Below are 27,378 nucleotides of genomic sequence, written 5' to 3'. Positions count from 1 at the left end.
TAGGGTCAAGCCGATCTTCTCACGCACGCCAAGGCTGAAGTTCAGGAGAACATGAAGCAGGTGCACGACGCAGCTCTGACGGGCAACCTCGCCCGGGAGGGTCAAGCGGTTACAAGAGTTCGCTCGCAGTCACGGAGAAGCCAGCACGACAACCCGCTATGAATGTTTGACGAGCGATTGCGGCGATGAGACTCCATTTGACCCTACTGCCTTCGTGGGTCAACACTACACTTAGCGCTCGGCGGGCCAAGGAAGAACCCGTTCAATGTTTGATATGGTGTAACATTCCAGTCTTCTTTCTGAGGAAGTCTGTACATGATGTTTGGAAAAAGACTCAAAGGTTTTTAGACCTTTTCTGTTACGCTGTGTTTTTATTTTTAAGGTGGGGATAGAGCACACAGAATAAAATTTATTGAGGTTGAGCCAGACTAGGAGAGGGTCCGGTAATGTTGCAGTAACTAAGCCTTTTTCCTTCTTTTAACTCATTCAATCCCAAAGACGTATTTTTACGTTTTTAAGAGTCCAGACATTCAATCCCAGGCACAATTTCTTTTTAGGTGTTTGGCTAAAGGAGGGTCTAAAATGGCTGGTACTTAATTAAGCAACAGTAGTGGCTGGGGTTGCATTATGCATCCACTAAATGCATTAATTACTTTATAAGTACTTGATTAAAATAAGTAATCAATTACTTTAGTACTTCATGACTTCAAGTACTAATATACCGTTATTTTCCGCACTGTAAGGCACACCTGATTATAAGGCGCACTTTCAATGAATCGCCACTTTTAAAAATGTTTCCATAAATGTTTCCATATGTAGGGCGCATAGAATAGAAGCTACAGTAGTGGCTGGGGTTGCGTTATGTATCCACTAGATGGAGCTGCACTAAAGGGAATGTCAACAAAACAATAGATAAGTCAGTCAAACTTCATCAATAGACAATCAGAAATTAAGAATAAAGATAATTTGTGGAAAGTACTATCTGAAGAAGGGGAAATATTACATTATACATTAAAGGTTTAGATCAATGCCAAGACGTGTGCCTTATAGTGCAGAAAATACCGTAATAAAACATTTTAGCATTTAATTATTTGAGGACCTCAAATAATTAAAGTAATAAAATTTCTTGGTATTTTAGATGCTATAGTAATCAATTACTTTGCCCTCTAGAGTAATTGATTAATACTTAAAGTAAACATTTACATTGGTACCTAAATACTTAAATTAGATTACTTTGGCATATAATTACCAAAAGTAGTCCATTACCTTAGAACTTACTTGCATAAAGTAATCAAATACACAAAGTACTTCATTACCTCAAGTAATTGGTTACTGAATTCATTTTAGTATCGGACAATTTTAAACCTTCCTTAAGCCAAACACCTAAAGAAAAACTTTGAAAGAAGTGTTAATAAGTACCTGTGTTTAAATGTTTGGACTCGGGAAAAAAAAAAAAAATATATATGTTTTTGGGGTTCAAATTAATCATTAAATTTAAGTATTCTTTTACGAGATGATAATAAATGATAAGTTAACTCACTAAATTCCAACGACCCAATTATACATCTTCACAGTCCAAAATATGAAGGTAAAAAAAGGATCTGAAAACACCTTGTTAATACATTAATACATTTTAAGTTAATACATTTTTACAATGGTAAAAAGAAACATACAGTGGTGGCTTTAGATACAGCATCTGAAATCCTCTTATCCTATTAAATAGAAAAGCTATTATTTCTAGTCTAAAAACAAAAAAAGTTGACTTATTTTGAATGTAAAAAATAAAAAAAATTGCACCTTTTTGGGGCTCCATTCAACTATGATGGTCACAGCATCAGTAAGCTAGTCTTTGCGGTTGATAAAGAATATATGCTAATTGCTTAAAGGGATAGCCCACATAGCCATTTGCAGCAGTTATTTATTACAATGCTTTAAAAAACACATTACCATATTATCGATTAAAATAACCAAATGTGCTCAAAGCTTGGGTAAAAAAACAATCACGACTCCCCTGTTGATCATGTGACGTTCACAAACCGGTCGATACAGACTTTAAAGCAAAGTCTTATGTCGTTTGCTTAACCCTTGCTTGCTATGATTTTGCCCAATCCTTTGATCTTCAAGTCAAAGGAAAGCATTGAAAGACATTAGGGAGCTGAAATTTCACCCATATGGTGACAGCATAATGTTCAACACTGCACGGCCACATATCTCACTACCAGGTGTGTGCCATCCCTTGGCTAAAATATTGCAATGAATGTGGAAGAAAACGACCTAAAATGGTCAAAATAATGCACAAGGTTAAATATATAAAATGTGATTTTTTTTTGGGTGGGGTGGGGTTAATGTTTAATTTGATGGTAAATTTCACCTCAAATGTTTGCAAAGAATAAAATCATTCAAGTAACTAATTCATCAATGCATCACTGTATATTTTTGTAACTTCAAAATGACGAATAATTTATTATTGAATTGACCAATTTTACATGTTCACAAAAAAAAAAAAGCTATTATCGTCAATGTCCTGGCTCACCAACAGCACAAAAATGGCTGGATCCTACTTCACTGATCCTTAATTGTTATCTTTCCAACAATTCAAGACTTTCAACTTGGTGGGAACGGTTTAGCACACAGGTGTCAAACTCCAGTTCTCGAGGGCCGGTATCCTGCATGTTTTTGAACCTTCTCGCTCCAACACACCTGATTCAAATGATTAGGATCATTTTCAATCTCCTGGAGACCTTGCTAATAAGCAAATCATTTGAATTAGGTGTGTTGGGGGTGAGAAAACTGGAAAATAAGCAGGATACCGACCCTCAAGGACTGGAGTTCGACACTTACGGTTTAGGAGGACCAAGTAGATTTTTTTTTTTTTTGAGGGGAGGAGGGGGGTCCTATATGGTGACATTGTCATGTTTATCATGTCCCGTGAAGCGTGTCATCCTCACTTGTTCTGTCCCCATAAAACGTGCTAGCTATTGTTGCCATGTTTTTTACCTGATGTGAATACGAGAACTCGTCACTGCGTCAAGTGAAAATTTCTGCCTCCTGTGTACTGCTTCCTTTGCCTGCAAAGTATTGTACAGTATTTTAATAACATGTTATTCTTTCCTTTTGCTGTAAAAGAGTATTTTACATAAGTGGAAACATTCCAGGTCCATCTGTGCAGCCATTGTGCAGCTCCAGTCCATGAGAACCTTCTTCAAAATTGAAGCTGGAAATAAACTAGTTTTAAAAAGAGAAGCGCTTGTGCAACTTGTTTTTCTTGAATAAATGGATGCTCATTTCAATGTTTTGGTTAATGTAGGATGTGCTTTTACATAGCTATGTCAGTGAGGGAAAGTTTTTGGAATGTAAATGCAATTGTAATTGATTGGCTGCTTTTACAATGAATTCAATCCATTTGAGATTTTATATAGGCTTCTCGAGCTTGTAATGTGTTTCCACAATATAGATCCTCCCCCCCAACTCAAATCATAATTTTTTGAAGACTTTTGAAAGGCCACTACCTCAATCCAAAATGTCTCCTAAACTGAAATATTGACTTTTTAATTCTTACAAGCTGGATAATTAGAACAAAACATGGCATCATATTGAACAGATTTGAACATCACTGGAATCAACTTATGGTTTTTGAACTGGATTGCTTACCAAGCAAACACGATGACTTGAGTGTTTAGCCATTTTTTGTTTTATTCGTAGTGAGTAATTCTGAGTGGGCAGTTGGGGGAGGCAGGTAGTTGTGTGAACTGTTTGGTTTCCACAGGACACCACCGCAAGTTCATCACCCCTGTAAAAAGCTTCACATTCAAATCAATAAGAACAAAGACATTCCATAATTTCTTCAGTCGCTGTAAACCGATAGTTTTAAGAATTAAAAAAGAAAAAAAAAAAAGATTAAGATCACAGTGGGACTTTGGTTAACATTAACGATAAGAGGCACTGTTTTGTTGGATGGAGAATAATGATGAATGATGTCCTTGACAAAGAGGACATCTCTCATTGCTTACAGAGAAGTGACTGTCCTCTGGAGGGATACACTAAGACATACAACAGCCAGTTCGTCATAAACAAAAAAACACTAAAAATTGAGCTCCTCAATATAAATTGCAGCTTAACTACGTATATACAGTCATTTGGCTACAGCAAAACATGAGCGCCATGTGTTAAGTGGTACCTTGACTTACCAGTTTCCCAATTTATATATTTGAGCCGGATTGACGTTTTTCGTGCGAGATTTTTTTAAAGACTGTTCAATGTCCCTAGGTGACAGCAAATAGCCACCATCAGGTCACATAGTTACTTTGCAGCAAATCTGTTGTCTTTTTGCAGGGCTGGACCCAGCGTTTTAACCCTTTCACTCCTGTTGGGACAATTTTGAAAAAAATGGCAGTGGGTTTAAGAATGGTGGCAATAACATGAAATGGCATCCATTACACAGCTATCTACAGATTCTAGTGGCATTTAGCAACTTTTCTATACACAACAAGGTAGGTTGCGTATTATTTCTCGGGAATTAACGATCTAGTACAATGGAAATATATTGATAATATGTGCTACATATGTCTGTTACTATAGATTACACTGATTATTATGTATTGTAGGTGTTAAGTGAGAATTTTCACTTCTCTGGCACGTTTATATTATTATTTTTTATTATTATAAAATACAGATGGGACAAAAAAATTCCAGGGCCTGTAACCTAATCTGTGGAAGTGGCAAATTTTTAACTAATTTTACAAGTACCCTTATATATACATATATATACATATATATATATATATATATATATATATATATATATACATACATATAAACGTATATTTTTTTTTGGGGGGGGGGGGGGGGGGGGGGGGTTACAGTGGTGAAAGTGTTAAATGGGCCAGTACGCTCAGTTTTGCCTCTAGCTTAGCGTGACTTCACATGAGCCCACATAATAAGTTCTTTTGTTACATTTCTCGCACTTTGTGATACTTAAGATTCCTTCAGTAATTCAGCCCCTCCCCCCAAAAAAAACATGTAATGTATTAAAAAAAAGACAAACAAGTTAAGTATGTCGTCTTTTTGGGGTACGACACAAGTCTCAGGCATTGGCTGCTAGCGACTAACGAGTGTTGACATCTCAGATGCTAACAAGACATATGGTGCATTCAAATGCAACCTGAAATTTCACACTTAGGCAGAATTTATTTATTTTATATCTACTAATCTTACCGATACATTAAACAAATTATGACTAGAATAAAATGTTTGGTCCCTTAATGCTTCCTTATATTTTGCTTTATGACAGATTTTGGCCAGGTATCTGTCTTCTGTTTGCCGTTTTATTTGTGCAGGTATCATCATGCTTCTAGAAAGTGAATGAAGTTTTTATGAAGGTGACAGCGTGAGAAAGGGGTGTAAAAATAGCTAATGAAAGTGGGGAAATCTTAAAAAAAAAGATAAAAATTTAGTTCAGTGAAAGTGATTGAAAAAAATTACAATTAAAGGGGCAGTGTATAAGATTTAGACTGTTTAGACCAGCAGGAGGTGCTATATATACCATTGTCCGTAGCTATAACAGACAAGAGGTGTGATACCCCCCAAGTAATATAATTTAATGATAACTAAACCTACAATTATGAACACATTTATTCCTTTTGACTGGAAAACGGTCTAAATCTTACACATTGTCCCTTTAAAGAAACACTTTATGAAACACTCGGTGGCACAGCAGTTAGTGCGTCCACCTCACGGCTCAGGGATCCAAGTTCAAATCAACCTCGCTCTGGCCTTCCTGTGTGGAGTTTGCATGTTCTCCCCGAACCTGGGTGGGTTATCTCCAGCTTCCTTCCACACTCCACAAACATGCATAGCAGGTGTATTGGACACACTAAATTGTTCTTAGGTGTGATTGGGTGCATGAATAATGATTCGTCTCTCTGTGCTCTGCAATTGGCTGGCAACCAGTTCAGGGAGTCCCCCGCCTACTGTGCGAAGTCAGCTGGGATAGGCACCAGCAAGCCTGTGACTCTTGTGAGGATAAGCGGCTGTAGAAAATGGATGGATGTTTTTATACAACATAATGCTGCATATGTATACGTGGGAGTATTGGAACGGATTAATGGCATCTCGGTTCATAACAATAGGAAAGGTTAGTCAAGGTACCACTGTATTCTGTGTGGGCTTCGACAGCACTGAAAAAAATGTGGGAGAAAGACTGCCTCTCAATATCACTGTTGACTGTACAACTTTTAAAAGGATAGCAGCTTGTCAAAAAGCCCCCTCTCCTCCCTCTCTGATTCCAAGTCATTTGTCTATCATGGCAACCACACAAAGTAAAAGAGGAAGAGGAGGCGGGATTAGTTTACTTGATCAAAAATCACTTGGGTTGACGATGGCGAAGTCAGAGTCCTTGCTGGTGGTGGAGCCTTCATCCGGGCTGGACGAGCCCGAGGCGCCGGCTCCCGTCAAGGGGTCGTTGAAGGTCCCGGCGGCTCCTTCGGGTTCCATGCGCACCAGGGCGCGGCCTCGCCTGATGGGAGGGGTGCGCTCCACGGCGGCACCGCCTCCGCCTGCCCCCAGCAGGTCTTCTTCCTGGGATATGAGGATGTAGTCTTCCCAGTTCTTAGCTTCTGAGCCCACAGAAGACTGCACCTGTACAGGAGAGCATGGTCTGCCATTTTTATTTTAGCGGACTCAGCTGAAAAGAAAAAAAAAAAAAATTCCCAGCATATGTCAGGCTTTGGTGTGCATGGCACTCAAACGCTATGCAAAAACAAATTTTTTTTTTTTTTTTTTTTTTTTAATCACACTAACACACTAACATGTGTTTAAAAAAAAGGATATATATATATATATATATATATATATATATATATATATATATATATATATATATATATATATTTGCGTATGATTTGATATCTATAACACCAAATCGACAAAACATTGCTTCAGCACTCGCCTTTCATTTCCATTTGCAAAAAGATTCAAATTGGAATAAAAAGGTATGAAAACAGGATTAGTGGAAGATGCGCACCATCGAAAGATGTGGCAAGACTTTAAACATGTTTTTCTCAAAACTATGGATTTTAACTTTGCGTCATTCAAAGTTTTTGAATTACAGGACCTCCATGTACAGTATTGTGTAATTCTAAAGGGAATTATGTGCAGAATTAATATATATCAATACCACAGTTTTGTGAAAACGCATCATATGAGTGTGCGTGTATGTTCATATACATATATACTGTACATACATTATATACACATACAGTATAAATCTGATCTTCTAGCCACAACAGATGCATCCAATTTGATATGGGGGGATGGGAACGTGCCTGAGGAAAAACAACCAATCCGACTCAGAAGGCATTAACTCTCACTCTTGGCAGAAGAACCCCAGATTTTATTTTATTTTTCAACTGTTAACCGCTCTCTTTTATGGATAATTTGCGATACTCAAAATGTTTTTGTTACTTGTGCTACACTACTCTCAAAAAGTTAAACATAATCAGCTTTAGGATGAAATTTGAGGATGAACAAACAAGCATGACAGTGGACGTTACTCTTATTATTCTTTTTATAAATTATTGACCAATATAAAGTATTGAAAATAGCTTACTAACATTCATGATGCAATGCCAATGGTTGAACAATCTTTATATTTCTTGTGGTCTAAAAAAACAAGCGTTGCTTTTATATATCTTTTATTTGTTGGAAAATTAATCTATTTTAGTAAATGCAAAAACAATTTTATGTTAGATAAAAGTAGTTTAGTAGTTGTCCTTGGTCACCATCTTGTGGCATCTACAGGCACTTACTCACCATTTTATGACGTGCGAATTCCGTATATATTTTCACTATTTGCAGCAGTGCTGCACTGCATAACTCTAACTTACCTAAAATGCCCTTCCAACAAGGAGCTGAACGACAACATTTACAATTCTGAGCCATGCATGGGCTCATTCGAAAGGCAAATATCTTAAAATTTTTGTGAAGAGTGTTAAATGACTATTTGTTTTAGTGGCTAACAAATCTGGTTGTTATGTGAGACAGGGTTATAGACTCTACTAAAACTGATAGAAAAGTCGAAGATGTCAAGCAGTGAGACAATTTTAATACCAATAAACATCATTCATCGAAAAGTGTCATCGTCAATGAACCTCGTGCAGTGTGGTTGTTTGCTCCTCCTCCTCCTCCTGTTCTCCGTCATCGGCCATCTTACGCCCGTCTCCGTTGGGGCCTAGCCTTCGCCTGGCACCCTGCAGTTTTTGGTTGCCGTGGTGCCCGCTGGGATCGCCAGAAGCGGATTCCGCTGCTGAGGTGTAGTGGTTGTCTGCTATGTTGATCTCCTCGTTCTCCCCAGCCTCCAACTGGCTCTGATTGAAGCGCAGCGCCCCCTTAAGGATATCTTTGATCTGGCGAAAAGTGAGTGGCACGATTTTAAAGATTGTGGCTCTTCAGGTGTGTCACAGACACTCAAACTTTAATGTCTCACCTGTTTGAGCCCCGCCAATGCGACAAGCACCTCATCTTCTTTTTCCAAGTGTTCTTGCAAAATCACTTCCTGAATTTTACCTGTAAAGACAATTTACAGGAATTTTCAATTTTAATTTAAAATAATTGCAGGGGGATTTTTTACCAATGTTTCAGTAGGTATCAGCCAATCTAAATTATGGTGTTTTAATGCCACAGAAAACAGGTCAATATATTGATAAACAGTGTTACAGTGACTACGCCTTGAGAAACCACAACAAATGTAGTTCCAAAGTTGAATAAATCATACACAAATGGCATAGCAATCTATTTTTAAGTCTTTTTTTTTAAATCCAATAATACATTGTGCTAGTTAGGGGGTACTTGTCTAAAAAAAAATTCCAAATGAGGTCATCATTGGGGAAAAAACCTTGAGAACCACTGGCCTAAATAAACATTTACTGACAGTCAGGCCAGACTTCTGAGTGTGGTCAACACAGAGGTTGGACAAGTCAGTTTTTGAGCGTCCAACAAACGTAAATAGGAATTTAGTGAGTGTATGTGATAGTGATACACCTTGGCTTAAAAAAACACTATGTATGTCCGCGAAAACACAAAGTTTCGCCTGGATTGTTAAGAAGAATATTTGCTAATGTTTTTGTGTCAGGAATGCAGTCTTATGTAACATGGCAAAAATCACAACATATGCATACTGCTTGAGTGAAAGCTCCCACTGAAATATTTGATCCGTAAGTGGACCCCCTATTGTTGGACTTACAGATGTGGCTGTTCATCATCTTAGCACAATATTTGCTCATGGCCTCGAGGTCATTGATTTGGCCCTGCAAAAACGACACCTGGGCCTCCAAGTCCTCCTCCTGCCACCGATAAAAATAAATTAAGTAAATAAAAAATGGAGAGCCAAAAAAACAACAGAAGTTGTGAACTAAAGTGTCTCACCGTCTCCTTTCTGGACATGGTCTTGCTGTGGGAGCGTGAGCGAGTGATTTGGAAAAATGTCTCTTTCTTGGTGGCCGAGAGGGGAGGCGAAGAGGTACTCGATTCACTTCCTCCCATGGAGAGCGGCAGGGGTGGTGAGGCGGAGGACTGACGTCCAGCCGAGAGGTTTTCAATACTGGGAGAGGAGCTGAGTCTCCTGGAGCTTTGCCCTGAAAAAGGAAAAGAAGCACCACTAGTAGAGTAGAAAGTATTTTTTTATGTTAATGATTGTTTTTAAAGAGTAGGTCAAAAACAACAACAAAAACTTTACAATAATATGCACTACACTACTAGTTTCTTATGGAATATAAATTAAGAAGCAAACTGTTTTGAGACATCTCAGGGGGCAGCCATTTTGCCAACAGCTGTTAACAGAAAATGACATTACAATGATCTTCTGTTTCCGTAGTTGGTCTTTTGACATTTATGAGCTGATCTGTGCTTGGCTTTTAAGCAAGTTTTAAAGGGGCCATTACATTAAAAGTCAACGTTTTGGAGCTTTTAACCATGTTCCAATGTTGACTTATAACCCCAAAGGCTCCAAAAATGTTATTTTCCCTTCATTTATGCATTTCTAAGCATTCCTTGCTTATTCTGCGCTAGACCAGATGAAAACGGCTTGAAGTGTGCTAATGACAATAGGATTTATACCTCCCCTACACCTCCCCATACCGCCTGTGCAAGAGAAAATACACACCCAACTATTCCACGTCTTTTAGTTTTATTTTGGTTTTGTAGTTGAGGAGGTGAGATTTTGGACATAGTCAGCCAAGCAGCATTTTATTTATTAGCTACAACATTTTGTTGAAGCGGTCAAAATGTGTGTTTGGGAGCACACAGTCGGACAATCAACGTCAGTAGTAAATAATTCGTCTGCTAGCGGAACTGTTATTATGAATACAGTGAAAGTGTTGACCCACAACACAAAGCAAAAACTAAATGCAGATAGCACAGAACAATACTGTTACTACTAATACACATCATCTAATATAACCTGGCAAGAAGAGCGGAAAACACCTCAGATTAGATTTGGGAACCCGACAACAATTCATTCGGCCAGCATAGAATCAAATAAACAATGAACCAGATATTTAATAAGCTTAATGCACTGATTAGATGCAACAGAATAACTGCAGCAAAACCTTCACCAGTTCAGGAAAAATCAGAAATACACGTCAGTATGAAATTAATAATGTACTGTATCTTATAAAGTGTCCAAATGGTGTATGAGAACGGCTTATAAATAAGAAAAAGCCTTAAAAGAGCTATCAAATAGATTACAGAGGAATAAAGCACATGACCAATAAGTATATCAATAAACCACTGGCCAAAATGAGCACGGACTTTAATTAGACTGCCTAAACAGTCATTTCAAAGAAATAAATAAACTCCATACCCCCAGAGCTGATGTAAAGGAAGCAGAAGTCATTTGGAATATGACCAATCAGAGCTGATTCCACTTGAAAGCCGCTCATTAACTTCTCCATTTAAATGCAAATTGCACTTATCTGCTTCCGATTTGTGACTGTTGTTTAATAAACACATCGAGGGAAAAGAGGACAGCGGGTCGGCTGCATCAGTGAAACCCCCCCTACATTAACTGAGGCTGTCTGTCATCGCCCTCTGTTGGCCAAATTATGCTGGTACAACATTGGGCCACTTGTGAAAACACAAGCACAGACAAGGATGCTAGTGCCATACAAGTGGTTTTGGTTTACCTTGAGCGTCAGTCCGTGTTGAGACCTGAGAAGCTCCACCTGAAACTGCATCTAACATACATGACAGTCAAGCTAGTGTGCGCAAGCTCATTTGCCAAAGGAGAATGCGAGGTGTACCTTTACTAAGATGGACAGGCATGCTTTCAGACTTCAACAGGCGGTAGTGCTGCGAGTGGGCGTGGCTCTGGATCTGCAGAGGCGTCTGGGCCAATGGGGAATCGGCGAGCGGGTGCGGCAAGGTGGCCGCGCAGGTGGGGGATGCGGACGAGGATGATGAGGATCGCACGTCGCTGTTGATGGATGGCACTGGGTTGGCGCTTGCCGAGATGCCCGGCGAGATGAGCTTCCTGCCAAAGTTCAGCAGACTGCTGGAAACTTTGTTGATGTTGAGAGGAGCCGCTTTACCGCTGGAACTTGAGTTGGACAGGGATGACATAATCAGAAAAATACATTAAGACCAATGTCAAAGCATGATGTCCAGGTGTGGAAAATATAAGGGCAACCAAAAACCCTTTTCAGACACCACTAGTGATTATTGGCCTTTTTCAGCGTTTGACCAAAAAAGTTCTAAATATGTACAAATTTTAATTGTTCCTTGTTCATTGTTTTATCCCCCCAAAACGAAAACTCGCGGTTTATGCACTGTTTAAGGTGCACTGTAATAAAGGCGCACTGTCAGCTTTTGAGAAAACTGGGAGCTTTTAAGTGCGCCTGATAATACAGAAAATATGGTAATATGGATCTTTGACGTCAATAGCCGTCAATGGCATTGCATGAGTTAAACGCTTTGTAATGATTGGGAGGTATCACACAAATTTGACATCACTGCATGTGGAAGGCATTTGTCGCTAACAACAATGCATAAATATTTAAATCACTTTCTTTTGGTTAAACCATTAGAATCATGAATAATTCACATGGCAATTAGGGGTATACATGGTAGTTGTTTAATTGGAATTAAGACTACAAGGGCATCCTTGAATTTATTTTTTGCTCATTATGCCTATGTTTTTGCTTGTTTTGCATTCAGGAACTAAAAAGAAAATGTTCTTTCCAGGCTAAAAAAATCACAAATAAATACATTAATCAGAGACACAGTTTAGTACAACATGGTATTATTACAGCAACATACCCTAAGTGATTTGACTGGACCTCAGGAGGTAAGTGCTTTGTGGGCACTGCCATGACATCATTAACACCATAACTTTTATGTCTAAGATCTTGCCTTTTTTTTTCTTCTTCTTCAAAAACGGAGAGTTAATTGCGTGGTTCCAGCAAAGTGGTAAGGTATGGAGTGTTGTCTGAAAATCATACACACTTACTGCAGACTGCATTCTCTATTACCTTCTAAAGTCTAAAAACTAATTTTGTAAAGTCAGTAGCTATTCTTTTTTACTCCCTTGGGAGACTTATATGATAAACCGAAGTGAAAAATTCTTAATGAAACATCAAACAATCATGTGTTCGAAAAGGTTGTACCTTCATGTTTTATCTAAAAAAAAACATATAAAGCTTGTTTTGTGTGTCTGTGTATTCAGTTGTAAAGGTCAGCTTTCTGTGTTGCCAAGGACAATTGATTGGCTGTCAACTTTTAAACTAATCCAAATGTTTTCATAATCATTTATAAAAGGTCAATTTCTCCTATATGCTGGTGCTTAGTGATTCCAGCGAGTAAACAATCCTGCTTTATATATAAACATGTGAGCAGACCAAATGAATTTTTTTTTTGGGGGGGGGGGGTTACAGTTGTGTTGTTGGCTATATCCTATTTCATTCTCCACGCAGATTTCACACTAGTCCACTGAAATGCATCACTCCAACCCGTTAAATATGTATCCACTAAGTTGTTCTAGTAAGTTTACAGCCTGACAGAATTTGTGAAATTTTAGCATTGCTATGTTTTGTGTAATGACTGACCTACTATGAGATCTATCGATTTTATTTGAATCCAAAATTATAGTTACATATTTGTATTGCTTAATGTTATAAATGTTTCCTATTGTTGAGATTAGACATCAACAAGCCTGCGACCCTTGTGGGGATAAGCGGCTATGGAAAATGGATGGATGTAAGTACTTATGAGCACAACTGTTATTGGCTGCAATGGTTTTGCGCCAAATTGGACTTCAGTTTTGAAAATGAGTGCATACATGTTCGATCTTATGCATTATACTAAAAAATTACCCTAATTTTCATCTACTTTTTTAATTTTATTCATAAAAAATAACTGCAAAACATTTTAATTTTTTTCCAAATTATAAAAATTAAGCTAATTTGTTTGCTGTGAGTGTGTGTTCTCATTTTACCGTGTCTTATTCATCAGGTCGGCTCCCCTTGTTTTGTAGTAATCCAAGTTCTGCTGGAACTGGTAGTTGACAGGTCGGGGATAGTTCTTCAATAAGCAAAGAGTTCATCATTTTTTTTTAGTCACACGTGTATATCAAGTGAGATAACGGCATAAACATGCTGTAAATACATGTCGGTGCTTCTGAGTATTAAATCACATTGCTATCATCGCACACTTCTATTACTGCGCATGATGCCGCCCCCCCTCAGGTGCAACTATGATGAATATGAGGTGTGACATGGTCATCCACCTTAGGACATCACTGTCACTTTGGATCAACTCCTTCTAGGATCTCTTCATCCCGGGAGAAAAGTGGACTGGAGTGTGAAAAGCAAGTGTTTAGGTCAATCAAGTGTTTACTAAGGTCATGATAAATAGCATCGCTTTGAAATTTTTTGTCTGCAAGTTTACTTTAAAGCAAACAAAGATTCTGATTTACTGAATTGCAGTACAAAAATTGAGGTTTCTCCTTTCCTCTTAACGAGTGACAAATCTGTGGCGTGAAATCATTTAATCATTAGTAAAGCTTCCTGAGAACTCGTGTGAAAGTGGGCAAATCGCACCAATGCTTTCCGTAAATGACAACATCTCCGTGAAATAACATTTTCAGTCATCGCACGCTTAGACGTTTCTTACTCTGGGATCTCGGAGAAAGAGAGCTTTCTGGAGCAGAGAGTTGATGTCGCCGAGTGGAGGGTAGTGCATCAGGAGGCCGAGGCAAGTCTGGAAGTTGCTGGCAATCACTGAAACATGGATGACAAAACAATGCTAAATTAGATGGCACTTTCTTGTAGCCGAGGCCACATTAGTATAAAGCCATAGTGAAAATGCCATAGTACAGTATAAAAATCACCTTGATAAACTATGACCTAAAAGAAAGGCAAAAAATATGGAAAAATCTGAGAGGAAATTAAAAGTGGACCACTTCCTGTTGATGGCAGAAAAGGGCTGAGCTATTAAGCATTTCATCTTTTGTGGAAAAGGAAAAATTTGATGCCTCACCCCCATCACTTAGTATTTCAAAGTCAATCTGGGGATTGGTCTTGACAGGGAGGCAAAAGCCTGACCCCTGCAAATGTCCCAAAAAGCACCAAAATTGGACATCCAAAAATGTATAGCTCATATTCGCTACATCCAAGCATATGTCTGCAATGGAGTTTTTTTTTTTTTGTTTTTTTTACATATCAGAGTGCTACACATGCCTACCAAATTCTTAAGAGTTAGGTCAAATGTACCAGGACTGGTTTTTATTTTTCTACTCAAGATGGCGCATAATAATTTCGTTTTCATCTCTTATGACAGTAGTCTTGTCATGAATAGTAGTCTTCTTAAATAGTGGGGAGGCGAGGCGATCCCAGGGGGGCCGGGGATTACCCTAAAGAAATGCCTTTGTTTTTCCAATGTGAAGTGTAATTGCAATAAAATAAGGATTGGCATCTTTTTTTTCAGGCACTTTAATGCACTTGGTTATTTCTTTCTGTTTTAGACTAACCTAAACATGATAAAAAAAGCAGTTAACGGTTTTTGAAAGTTGATTCATATTGTTTTTTTTCCTTTGTTAATGTTAAAAATGATACAGTTTTTGGTACACAGACACACTGGGTTGTGCAGGGGCCCTTAAAAAAATAAATAAATAAAAAGAGAAAAGTTAACATCTACAGGTTTTCAGTGGAACGTACAAGCATCTCGGATGTAGAGCAGCATGGCCACAAAGACGTAATCTACAAGGTCCAGGGTGATGCTGTCAGCAAACAGAGCATCCCAAACCACCAGCAGGTCCTGAAGTGGAAATTCACGACCAAACAGCAAACGCACCCAGCGGCTAAAGGGGGTAAAAAAAAGGCCCAATAAGTGTATTTGCACAGCACAAATCTCAAATGAACCAATCTTGAAATGGAATAACTGACATTCCGTAGATTTGAGGGGCGATTTCTAGCCGGTTGAGATGCATGTGCAGCTCCACATCATGCTTCTTGACCAGCTGATCTTGGATGCGGTTGACTTTGGTAACTATAGCAACAGATGGCCCAGAGTCCTGGGGCCGAGCAAAAGGGATGCTGGTAAGCATTTCTTCTTTACCCTGGAGGCACAAAAATCATATTAATTAGTGTGGAATGATGATTAAACATGTTGCTATTACATTGCATGGGGGAAAAAATAGGTACCACTGTAATTTAACATCGAGTACTTCATATAGGCCATTTGTAATGCTTACGTTTAACAGATCATGTAATTGACTGAGGTGAATCGTCCACCATATTTGGATGAAACTCACCCTTCTCACTTCTCTCTCATAGCAGGAGAACCACGGCTCTGCTGTTTCCATCAACAGAGAGAAGAGTGCACTAAAGGAAGGAAGTGTGTGTTTGCGTGAAACAAAATAGAAAACAAACATGCAGTAAATGAGAAACAAAGAAAGCAGTCTTTATACAGCCATTCATCAATATTGCTCTTAGTCACAATTATTCTAAAGTCGTTGCTCTGAGTTTGTTCACATGACGTTCACGAACTGAAAAACTAAAGCCAACCAAGTGAAATAAAGTTGTTTGACTTAAAAGATTGCAGCCTTTCAGATTTGAAAATCCAGTATTCTAATTCCACAGCACAATCTCCATTTGCATTATATTAATTGTCGAGGACTTCAATAAAACTAAAATGAGTGTTTTTTTGAATGTTGGGAGGAAGCCAGATTATCTATCAAAACAATTATTAACATCTTGTAATTGTCCCATACTTACTAGGCATCATGTTCAAGGTACAGTGGATTCAACAAGCATTTCATCTCCTCACTGTGGGAAAAAAGGAAGACAATAAGCTACACATGAGGATCATACACCACTATAACAGAAAGAGCTTGAATCACTTGGGCAATGAACCAACTACTGGGGAGCATGACTATTTACACAACCCTCACTGATATTTTTCTGATAGCGGAGTCTCCATATGCATGTTAACAAGAGATAAATTAAATCGTTCTGTCTCAAGACAACAAAGCTTGTACAGACAAGTGGGTGAAAGGTCCCGTTTTCCAGGAAATAAGAGCCCACCTGGGGCTTGCCGTCTCGCTAGCATGTTGGAAGGCTTGATGGTCGCAGTGCAGTACGAAGACGATGGGAGCCAGCAATTCGTGCATCCCCTACAGACAGACAGGATAGGACAGAGAGGTGTGGAGGTTTTTAAGAGGGCAGGCGGGAGAGAGAATGTGGTTCATTTGTGGTCAGTCGTTCTTTAATAGTGATGCACGAGGTTTGTAATGCATAATGACAGGTTTAATTTAGATATTGTTAGCAGCTGCCTGGCTGTGTGTCACTTCTATTTTGCAAAAAAAAGATGCTTTGGTTGCCATCTAGCCAGTTTTTGGCATATATTGCAGAGACGATGATTTGATTCATTTGATTAGTTTGTGTGAACACGTAGGAAGTTTGTGGGAATACAAAGCTATATACAGTAAATGACACCCTACCTAAACCTGAAGGTGGTGAACTTGCCTTATTTATGCATATCATGCATAAAGATATTTTGTGTTTTGTGAGAGCTCATGAGCCTTGTTGATTGGCTGTTACATCTGTGACCCTACGCCATTGTTCAATGTTTCAAATTTTGAAGTGCAGTAAAGCTAGTTGCCGAACCCCGCAAACCGCAAAACACTTCAATTAGGTTAAGCCCTCAGGAGTAACAGAGTCAATACCTGCTTATAAAGTAATTGTTCATTTTCTCTGGCATAGCAAAACAGAATATCAGTCAGCTTGGTCCGCACATCTTCATCCTGAAAGTAACGGATCTCAGGAAACCTTGAGTGGGGAAAAAGGGAAAAACATAAAACAATAACCTTAATGAACAACTGTAAACTATTTAGTCCGGTCCTTTGAAATTCAATGTTACATACGTTCTCAATACATCCTGTTTGATCATTCCCTTCAGCTCTTTATCCTGGAAAAACTTGTTCCACAGGCTCTGGGTAGAAAAAAGAATTACAAGCGTAATGCAATTTAACAACCTAGTATTGCTCCTACCATGAAAAAAGTGTCAAATAAAATTACACCTCAAAAATGACTTTACAAATCTTAAAAAGATTGAATGAATGTGGTTTCCAGATATTATGGAATATCTTATGAATTTTCTAATTAAACATGGACACTTTTTTTAACGGGTTCTATAATTACTTATTCAAAGCTCCTGGTGAATTATTAATAAAGCACTAAAATAGTTGGTAATCAAGCCAGCTAAACAGTCTGGAGGGAATATGATGGATTAAGGTCAAGTTTTACATGCAAATCAGAAAAAGTGATTGACAGAAAGATTGAAGTAACAACTAGTCCAACATCAAAAAGACAGTTTTGTATTTATGATCACACATAGGACTATATATGAAAAAGAGTGATGTGTGAACTCACCCCCTCATCTTGGGACAGTGGGTTATTGACAACCAAATCCTGTTGGCCTGCAGCCTTGCGAGGGTTGGTGATGTGCTATGGCAACAGAACATAAATGACATCAGCCTTCACATTAATACCACAAACACATCTGATCTTAGTTCCTTTAAAAAAAAATACTGGGGCATTTTAGCAGTTACAAACATAATAAAGGCAAACTGAAGGAAGTTTTTTGTTATTCATATGTATATTTTATGAAATACTGTGCACCACATTATTTTTTATGTTACATAATTTGTGCTTAACATTGAGATGAAAATCTTTCTCTAACTGGTTTGATATCAAGATGAGTCTGGTTGGGAAACCTTGCCAGCAACTGTGAAATGTCAAAGAGAAGCTCTCACAGTTTCTTTAATTTTCTCATACTGGCCCCGAAGCTCCTTGGTCTTGTTGATCCACTGGCTCTTGTCTTCTGGAAGAGCCTCAAGATACAACTGAGAAGACAAAGTACAGTACATAAATACAGTGAACACATTCTCTGTATGGAAACGGGGAAACTTTGTGGTCAAATTGTTGGATCCGCTGGCTCACCTTCCAGCATACGCTCCGAAAACGACTGCTCCTCAGTCTACCGCTGATGCCTGCCTGCCGAACCCTGGCCAGGTAATTACTGTTGAGGAACAAGTCGTCCCATTCTTTCCTGCACATGGAAGGCAGGGCAGGATATTTATGAGGATCTAAACCTATTATTCATCTTAAGTGGCAATCGGCAGTAAAAAATGAGAGGTGAGGGGTGGTGAGCCGGACCCAGAGTTTATGGTGCGCCCACACAAGTAAACACCGCAAATGCTCACCTGTATGAGAGGAAGGTTGACTGTGAGTGAGTGTTGCTGTCAAGAGAGCCTCCTGTTGAGACAAACACACCCACAAGAGGGTAGCCAAGGGTAATAAAAATAAAGATCCATCATCTTTTTATAGCAAAAACAGCACGACCACCAAAAAAAAAAATCCATCAATGGAAACTTCCGCATACTGTAACTTAAATATGCTTGAGGCCTTTTGCAGAGTCTGTAGCAGGTGAAGTGATGATTCAGAGCTGTACTCCTATTTTTCTTTATTGCCACTAATATGCCTAATTTGGCCTGCAGGTGAACATGCACTCAAGTCGAGAAGCTGTCCATCAACATTAATTACAGGAGTGGATCATTCCACAGGGACACTCAGTATGAATATTCATCAGTGCCGCAACATGCCAGTCCCAACATTTACTGCCACCCACACCCACCCAAAGCCCCTGGATGGCACAAGTCCCTTATATGACTCATAACTAATAGTCAGCACAAATTTTCAACTTTTTTTTTGTGAGGACTGAGAAAATACAGTGGGACTTTGATTTAATGGACTCGGAACCAATGGAACAGAGATTTAACTGAAAGAAAAAAAGTTCATTCCACACAAAATGCCCCAGTGTGCAGTCTTGCTGAAAATCTGTTAGAACCATAGTTTACCATAATTCTCCATTTTCTCACCAATCGCTACAAAATGATTTACTGCGCAGACCAAGGACGCCAAAAGTATGGCCCGTGGGCCAGATTCAATCCGCAAGAAGATTTACACCAAAAAAAAAAAAACAAAAACAAAACACACATTTTGTATATTTATCCTGACACTAAGTCAATGTAATACACCTTTACAATGCAAACAAATAATTAGCATCGACTTCAGGGGAGACATTCCTTCAAAAACAACACAAACGCTCTGTAAACACATACCGCAGGTAGGATAACACTACTCAGACAGAGAAACTCGTCCCAGTTTGTGAAAAAAGTGTTTAATCTCAACTTTCTGTTCTCATCGTATGTGTATTCCATCTATGCGTGGCACTCCACTGCCGTTCCCAAACACGCAGGTAAAGTCAGTACAGTTTTTGCTTTATTCTTTTTGTGTGTCTGTGTTTGCTATTAATCCTATTGCTATTATTTTATTCCCCTCTTATTTTATTTCCTTACTATTTTATTTTACCAATGTCCTTCCAAGTTGTATTGATTCTGGGGGAGCTTGTTTAGCTGCCAGTTGAGTCAAAACATCTATGAGTAATGCCAAACTTGGCAGGCTTTTTAATTTTACTGGATCTGCATTTATTTTTGTAATAGAACACATTTTTTTTTAAACCCATATCTTTGGCATCAAATCATTTCACAAAAGTAAACTAAGCTCGACCTTCAATTGCTCATGAATACAACCACTTGCAGACCATTTTGTTCCCTCTCAGCACCAATAGAGTAGGTAGGTTTAATATTTATTTTAAAAATATTTTTTATGTATTGCGCACCATCAACTTTCATTCTGACTTAGTTCCTAAATCTAAGTGATGACCTACTGCTGCGGTTCTTGTTGATATTACTGAGTGGGTCGAAGCCCGTCTCCTGCTGATCGTCTTCCTGGATCGGGCGGCGGGTCTCGAAGTTGGGGTGCTGCATGGCCCAATCTGTGACAAATAAAAGAAAATCACGGGAAAGAAAAACAATAAATCACAAAATATTCGAAGTAAAATTTACCCTCCTGATCAAATGAGTCATTTCTTAAGTGGAATGTCTCAAAATCTGTCCAAAAAATATACTTTAAAATTGTTCTAAATGTGCTATACTGGTGAGTGATGTCGACCTCTGGCCAGCCAATTGTGAATGTCCAAGTTTGCACTACTTACAATGACAGCCTCGTCCGTCTCTCAGCCAAGACTCGGAAGAAGAGGGCACATCTGAATAGGGTGGGAGAAGAGAACAATGACGCTACTATCAGTGCAGGGCAAAAAAATGAATACAGCAGAAGGACAAAAAAGCAGTTTAATTTGAGAAAAATTAGGAGAACATTTATATTGTGCAGCTGGGGCATACGGACTCTGATGTTACAAAGAATGGGAATTTCCAAAATATGTCCTGACATGTTTATTCTGAATAACACATATTTTGTTAACGGTTTTTGAACATTTTTCGAGAAACATGATATAACACAAATTCAAAAAGCCCCAAAAAACGTGTAGTTGCCTTCAATGCATCAAGTATTTTTTTAAATTTTGCAAGCAGGTTATTTCCAATTCATATGAGAGTAAGTTAAAATAACATAGGCAATTATATAAACTGGTGCATGCTCGTAGCTGTTTTTTTGTTGTTGTTGTTTGTTTTTTGCCTTTATCTTAATACCAGTGAGTATAAATGAGTGAAAGTGCGTAAAGGTGAGTATTAATCGAGTATATTTTACAGGTATGTCTATATTTTCTCATTTAGTATTTAATGATAAGGGATATTGCTAGTTGGCAGTACTATTAGTTATTTTAGCTTGTGTTGGGCCACAAATTGTGGTCATATTATGATCTTCTTTGTGGGTTCAAACCAATCATCAGTAATTATCATTTTTGTTTTTTAACCTGATATTTGATGGCAAATATTAGGAATGTTTGATACCGTGTTTATTCCCCCCAGAAAGATACTAAACAAATATCACTAGTACTAGTCACTCTGAAGTACAGAATTCAGTTAAAAATGAAACACAAATGACTCACTCAGATTTAGGGTACATTTTTACTTCCTGTCTTTGTTAAAAACAAATTTAAGTGGAAAAACAATACACATTCAACTGTTAACTGTATCTGGACACCTGCCTTCAATCCAGTGCTTACATTAGCAATAACTTGCACTACATTCACTTGCTCTTTTTATAATTGTTCAATAAAGAATGACTGAAAATTAGCTGGAGATATGAGTGAAATGAAACCATCCAAAGTATGTCATTTAGTTCCTAATAGTTGAACAGTTCCAAGAAAGTGCCAATGACTGGTATTGGCATCCTATGTGAGGACTCGATAGATTGAAATAAGGCTGGTATCCACCCGATACCAATAACTGTTATTCCCTAACACTATAAAGAAGAAAGAGAAATCCTAAATGAAAGCTATAGAAGGGTTCAAACAAAACCAACTCTCCAGCAACTCATTTTAGTAGCTCAGAGAACTTTCTGTGAGAACAAAGGCAATCTAGGTTAACCAATTCTGCCTCTAGTCTTTATCCGGCTTGGGATTATCGCGCGTTTATGAAAATGGTTAGCCTAATACAACGGCCGACAGAATAGCACGTCTCCACTGAGCCTAATGTTCCCTTTCCATTTATTAATTGTGGAAATAAGACAACAAAGGAATGTCTTAAACCTATTAACCATGTGAATGGAGCGGCGCACCATAAATCAGCTACACGCGTCATCAAAATAGAAATAATTGTGTGCATAATGTATGTGCCTGTGTGCTTTCTTTGGACGCATCCTCAAACACTAATGCAGTCCTCAAAGTTCACCACTATACGAACCCTCTTCATGAAGATGCTTTGCTGCATTCTGAGTGGCTTCGTAGGAGAGGAATTAATTTAACAGTGCAGTGGCGCAGTCGCTCGACTGATTTAATGTTTTGGCAGATTGTGAACAAAAATAGCTGTTTAGTGCCACTCCCACTTTAAGTTTCTTGTCACACAAAACATTAAACAAAAAGAGTTACACAGTGTGTACTTATAGAAACTCAACAACTTTGACTAATTTCCATTATAAAGTCCATTATCTTAATGCTAACACGACTGGTCTAAATAATAAAGTTGGTGTTGCAGTGTTATGTAGTTAAAATAGATTTTTTAGTTCTATCCCTCTGAGATGCAAAATGTGCATTTGCGTTCACTGTGGTGTCTATTTTGTCACAGCAATACAATATTTAATTGCAGTGTACTCTACTGAGCACACTAGGACTTAGTAGCTTGAATGAGTTAAAAGAATAAGACAAAAAAAAAAAAATGTCCACTAAAGTGGGTCTCAGGAGGATAGAGCAGTCAGTGACAACAGATGAGATAAAAATGACATTTTTGGAGAGGGTGTGGGGACGTGGGGTAGAACAGATTAAGGACATTTTCATCAATTTCAAAGACAATACAAATGTTTTGACATACATTGCAGAGTTGGTGCTAATATTTTTGGCCTCTCCATAAATTCAGTAGTACTGCCAAAAATACATGATCAAAAAGCCATCTTGATACGCATGTGTCCCTACAGGCCTCACACACCCAGAGCATTGTGCCATCTTTCCAAAAATAAAAGTCAATCTGGTGTTCTGATGAAATTACTTGCTGACATAATTTGTTTCCTGGGTAACACATAGAATTCAAAGAACAAATCATGTTTTCATGTCACATTCTCCTTAAGGCATTGATTGCATAATGCAAATTAGCATGCTTGTCAGGGCAGCCGTTGCACATAAAGAGTTCTAAATAATTAAAAAGTGATTGTTAGACTAACCAGTTTTGTTTGATGCTGTTGGGAGAGCAAAGTTCTACATCACTGCTATAAAAAAACATTATACATTCCATATTTTTTAAGCTTCCTTCTTAACTAATAATGCTGACTTAACAATCGCTGAACTTTCACATCCCTCTATTGACTTTAATAGTTGCCATACATACCTCTAGATTTCACACTAACCTTGTGTTTCTGCTCGATTATAGCCGCGTCATGAGAACGTTTGGGAACAGACAAATCAGCTGATGGTTCAGGGATTTCACCTCAGTACATAGCAAATTCAACAGCATTGCTTTCTTCCAAGTGGTGTTTTATACCAGCACACAGCCCACAAAAAAGACACAGTGTTCGGTGCTGATTACATGACAAAGCACAAGGAAAAGCTTGTTGAGAAAAGTTTGCTCTGAGCTTTTTAGACCTCCAAGGCGGTCTGACTTATTTTCCAAGAAAACAGTCATTTTTGATCAACCCTATTGGATGTTTTGCTGAAGGGATAAAAGAATGTCTGCAATTTAGAGTGTATAGCTAACTATGCTGAAATGAAATGGTGCTAAAAAGGTCTTTAGGCCTAATGTCAAAACTGATGATGAACGTTTTAAATTAAACAGATGAATTTTTCCTCAATGTGAATGTCAGCAAGTTTGGTACATGGCGAAGAGCCCAGCTAAACAAACTCACATGCCTCTCCTTCAATATGTAGCTAAGAGCCAATGCATGCAGGAGCTCTTGGCCGGGTCACATGCTCCAAAGGCAGCCAAGAACAAGTGCAGGACCTTAAGCCTCGGAAACAAAATACGTAACTGAAGAAACAGTAACTCCATCAAATGGAACAGCTTGATAGAATTGATTAATTTGAAAAATGAACAGCTGGATTACTTATTTAGCATAGAATCTGAGTTTTACAGATGCCAAAGCATGGCATTCAATTATGCCAGGTACTCAAAAGTCTAATAAGGACAAAAAATGGCCCAGTGAAAACAAAAAGTTGTGCATTAAGTGCTCAGAAAACAATATCCTGGACAACTGAAGGTTTGCAGATCAAATCGTTCAACCAAGCTCTTGTTACGACTAGTTCTTTATTCATCTGTTCATATACAATGGATTCGGTTTACAGAGTAGCACAAAAGCCTACTATTTTCACAAACAACAATGGCCCAAGTAGGTCCAGCTAAACCACAGGTGTCAAACTCAAGGCCTGGGAGGAAGATACAGCCCACTGCATCACTTTATATGGCACACCTAAGTTAAAAGCACCTAAAATTTCTTGCCATTTCGGGGTTGTTTTTTTGCTAGATTCCTTCTTAAAATAAATACACAATAATGAGTTGATTTGCAGGAGAAATTGCATACACTCTATTTAATTCTATGATAAGGCGATTAAAATGAATGGATTGTGGGTATTTTTTCTGACATTTATTGCAAATTTGATTCAAAAAACAAACCCAATAATTCTTAAAGGGACAATGTGTAAGATTGGGACAATTTTTCACTACGGACAGCAGGAGGTGCCGCATTTACCATTGTCCGTAGCTATAACAGACATGGCAGCCTCCAGGAGAGTGCCATGCCTCATGGAATATAATTTAATAACTAGACCTACGATTATATTTAAAACATACTATCTACCATTAAGAACACATTTATTTTCAAGTTTTTGAAATTTATAATCATTTAATTTATCCCTTTTTCATAAAAACCGTCCAAATTTTACACAATGTCCCATTAACTGAAATATTCACTATGTGCAGTACCATTTAAAAATTTGACAGACAATTGTACAATTGCACTCTGATCATGAAAGGACATTAAATAGGAGGCAGTGTTTCATTTTTTTAAAACTGCCCCTTAGAACTACTGTTTGCTGTCATCTATATATGTAAATAATTAGTTGACGAGCCAGAGTAGCTGAAAATCAGAGTGCCGAAAGGGATTACACAGAGGCAGCACAGCCCTACTTTTATCAACACAAAGCTCCTCATTTCACTTCACTACAGTTGATACATACTTAATTGCTTTGGCCCGACCATAATTTCATTCTCATGATCCAAACAATCTATTGACAACAAATGATGGATGTCCATATGTATTCACTTTTTGTGACTTTTGCCAGCAGGTGTACATCGAGATTTCATCCTAATGTAGAATAAAGTGCCTTGGCTCAGTAAAGGTTCGGAATCACACTAAATCACTTGCACAGATTTTAGGCAGCATCAAATTTGTAACTGCGTTGGCATGAAGTGCAATGTTTGACTTCTAGATGCACCGTGAACATTGATGTCAAGTACAGACAGACTAACAAGAAAGCAAGATAAAACGCTGTGTAAAAGCCAGTGTGCGTCAATTTACGCTGTTTACAGATGCGCATTTTATATGGCTAAATTAAGAAATAACCCCCATTTATTATAGTTAGGAGCACACGGCAAAGGCAACCAGTCAGCTATTTGATGTTAGCGCAGCTATTAGCATGGGCCGTCGTTACTTCCGCCACACACCGCCTAGCTAACCCAATGCCGTAAGCTACGTGACAAGTCGCGACACGATTTTTCGCGCAAAGAAAATACTCACTCAAGTATTAAAATGCGAAGTCTAGTCCGTACATGACCATGTCTTCAACAGTGTTCTGTTCACGGAGAATCCCGAATTCGACTGTTTGGAGGAGATGAAGCTTTGTAAACAGTCGCGAGGAAGTCAGGATGTAGCGGAGACCAGCTGACTCATCACGTGACTAGGTTGCTGACGCAGTAGACTGCAGGTAAACATAAAATGCCGATTCAGCACATTCGTAGTAGCACGAAGACTACTTATTAAAATGAAAATAAATAAATAAATAAATAATAAACAAGTACAACATAAAAATAAACTGCAAAATACCCCTCAGAGATACCCGTAAATTATTATTTTTTGTTTTGTCCATATTGCTACAAACGTTTACAAACAAGTGTTTTGCTAGGCCAAACGTGTTTGCTCTGATAAATCAATGGCTCCAAGATCACAGAACAATAAATGTTATTATTCCATGATTATAATAATTATAGTATTAATTATAATAATAATATTTACCATAATTACCGTGTAATATGAAATCTGATTGGTCAAAGAAATAGTCACATTGCAATATATGGTTTAATATGTAGTATATCAGCCGGTACAACTGATTCTGATACAATCACCGATTAATAAATAATACAAGTCCCATTAACATCTCAGCAGTAGCATTTCTAATATAGATCGTCCTGAGATCCAGCCTGTTCATTTTTGTCCACTTTTTCCCCTGGAAGAAATAAAAAATAACGTTAAAAAATACATAAAAATAAACAATATCCTCAATCTACAGAGCACACTAAGACCTAGTAGAGCAGCTTGAATGCATTAAAAAAAAAGACCAAAAACAAATGTCCACAACAGTGGGCACAATTGATAGGTTGGATCTCAGGAGAATATATACTTGAACTGCAAAAATACCACTCAAATCTTGATTTTCAGTGTTCATAGAAATATATGGAACAATAGCTGTCACGGTAGATAAACTGCAATATGACTGTGTTTATCAATAATGTTGCTGATTGAATTTCCTCACACGACATACACATATGGGGCTCTATTTGCAAACTGTCAGGACAGTTTCATGAAGTCTTAATTGCAGCCATTTATGCATTCAGGCAAAACGTGCTTTAGCGAACACTTTCTTCCAAATTTACTTTGAACACATACTCAATATAGCTAATGTTGAGGAAAAAGGGTGAGTGTTATGAGAAACACTTTTGTGAATGTGTGTATTGCCTTCATCACCTTTGCTGACACTCCATTTCACAAGTTCCATTATCATTGTTATTATTGGTAATATTATTGATTGTGAGGCTTTCATGACCCGAATGAAGGCATCACCGTGGAAACATCTGCCCTTTAATTTCACCCCAATCAAATATTGCTTCAATATTAAAGTTGAATCTTTTCAGTTCGTTATGCCAGCAATAGCGAGACTTTAAGGAGCAGAGTGGTTTGCACTAACTCAGAGGATTACAAGAAGAAAGGAAATGATGCTTACATAATAGCTAGCTAGAAATGTGTGCCAAGATGGACTGACAGACAGACAGATAGATAGACAGACAGATAGATAGCAAAAGGATGAAAATAAATCTAAATGCAATACAATATT

The 27,378-nt window shown here is 38.1% G+C and overlaps 2 protein-coding genes across 6 annotated transcripts in view; one reads left to right on the top strand and one right to left on the bottom strand.

Annotated features, from left to right (window-relative positions):
- LOC148406512 (inactive phospholipase C-like protein 2) overlaps positions 1–3,243 on the top strand; it is a 61,604-nt gene extending 58,361 nt beyond the window's left edge. For both annotated transcript variants that reach the window (XM_088404578.1, XM_088404577.1), the window contains one exon: positions 4–3,243. In XM_088404578.1, coding sequence (XP_088260704.1) covers positions 4–162 — 159 coding nt within the window. In that variant the 3' untranslated portion in view covers positions 163–3,243. The remainder of the gene's footprint in view (positions 1–3) is intronic.
- A 1,607-nt stretch (positions 3,244–4,850) lies between these two features.
- Positions 4,851–25,933, bottom strand: tbc1d5 (TBC1 domain family, member 5). 4 transcript variants are annotated; one of them, XM_088404582.1, is made up of 23 exons: positions 25,788–25,933; positions 20,605–20,655; positions 20,278–20,385; positions 18,752–18,803; positions 18,489–18,597; positions 18,302–18,391; positions 17,919–17,993; positions 17,411–17,478; positions 17,213–17,315; positions 16,572–16,660; positions 16,263–16,313; positions 15,800–15,869; positions 15,432–15,604; positions 15,204–15,346; positions 14,161–14,267; positions 13,484–13,569; positions 11,295–11,590; positions 11,178–11,228; positions 9,421–9,629; positions 9,239–9,338; positions 8,483–8,562; positions 8,148–8,402; positions 4,851–6,636 (listed from the first exon to the last, which is right to left on the bottom strand). In XM_088404582.1, exons 3-23 carry the CDS (start codon positions 20,375–20,377, stop codon positions 6,355–6,357), a joined length of 2,589 nt encoding a protein of 862 aa, XP_088260708.1. In that variant the 5' UTR covers positions 20,378–20,385; positions 20,605–20,655; positions 25,788–25,933; the 3' UTR covers positions 4,851–6,354. The 4 variants fall into 4 exon arrangements, with proteins under 4 accessions (XP_088260708.1, XP_088260709.1, XP_088260711.1 ...); XM_088404583.1 differs by having other exon boundaries at positions 11,178–11,222; XM_088404586.1 differs by having other exon boundaries at positions 6,538–6,682.
- Between the last annotated feature and the right edge of the window lie 1,445 nt (positions 25,934–27,378).

The sequence above is a fragment of the Hippichthys cyanospilos genome, chromosome 21 (assembly GCF_059441005.1).
Source record: "Hippichthys cyanospilos isolate Australia breed blue-spotted pipefish chromosome 21, RoL_Hcya_1.0, whole genome shotgun sequence".
Taxonomy (NCBI): Eukaryota; Metazoa; Chordata; class Actinopteri; order Syngnathiformes; family Syngnathidae; genus Hippichthys; species Hippichthys cyanospilos.
This window is presented reverse-complemented; position numbering and strand designations above follow the sequence as displayed.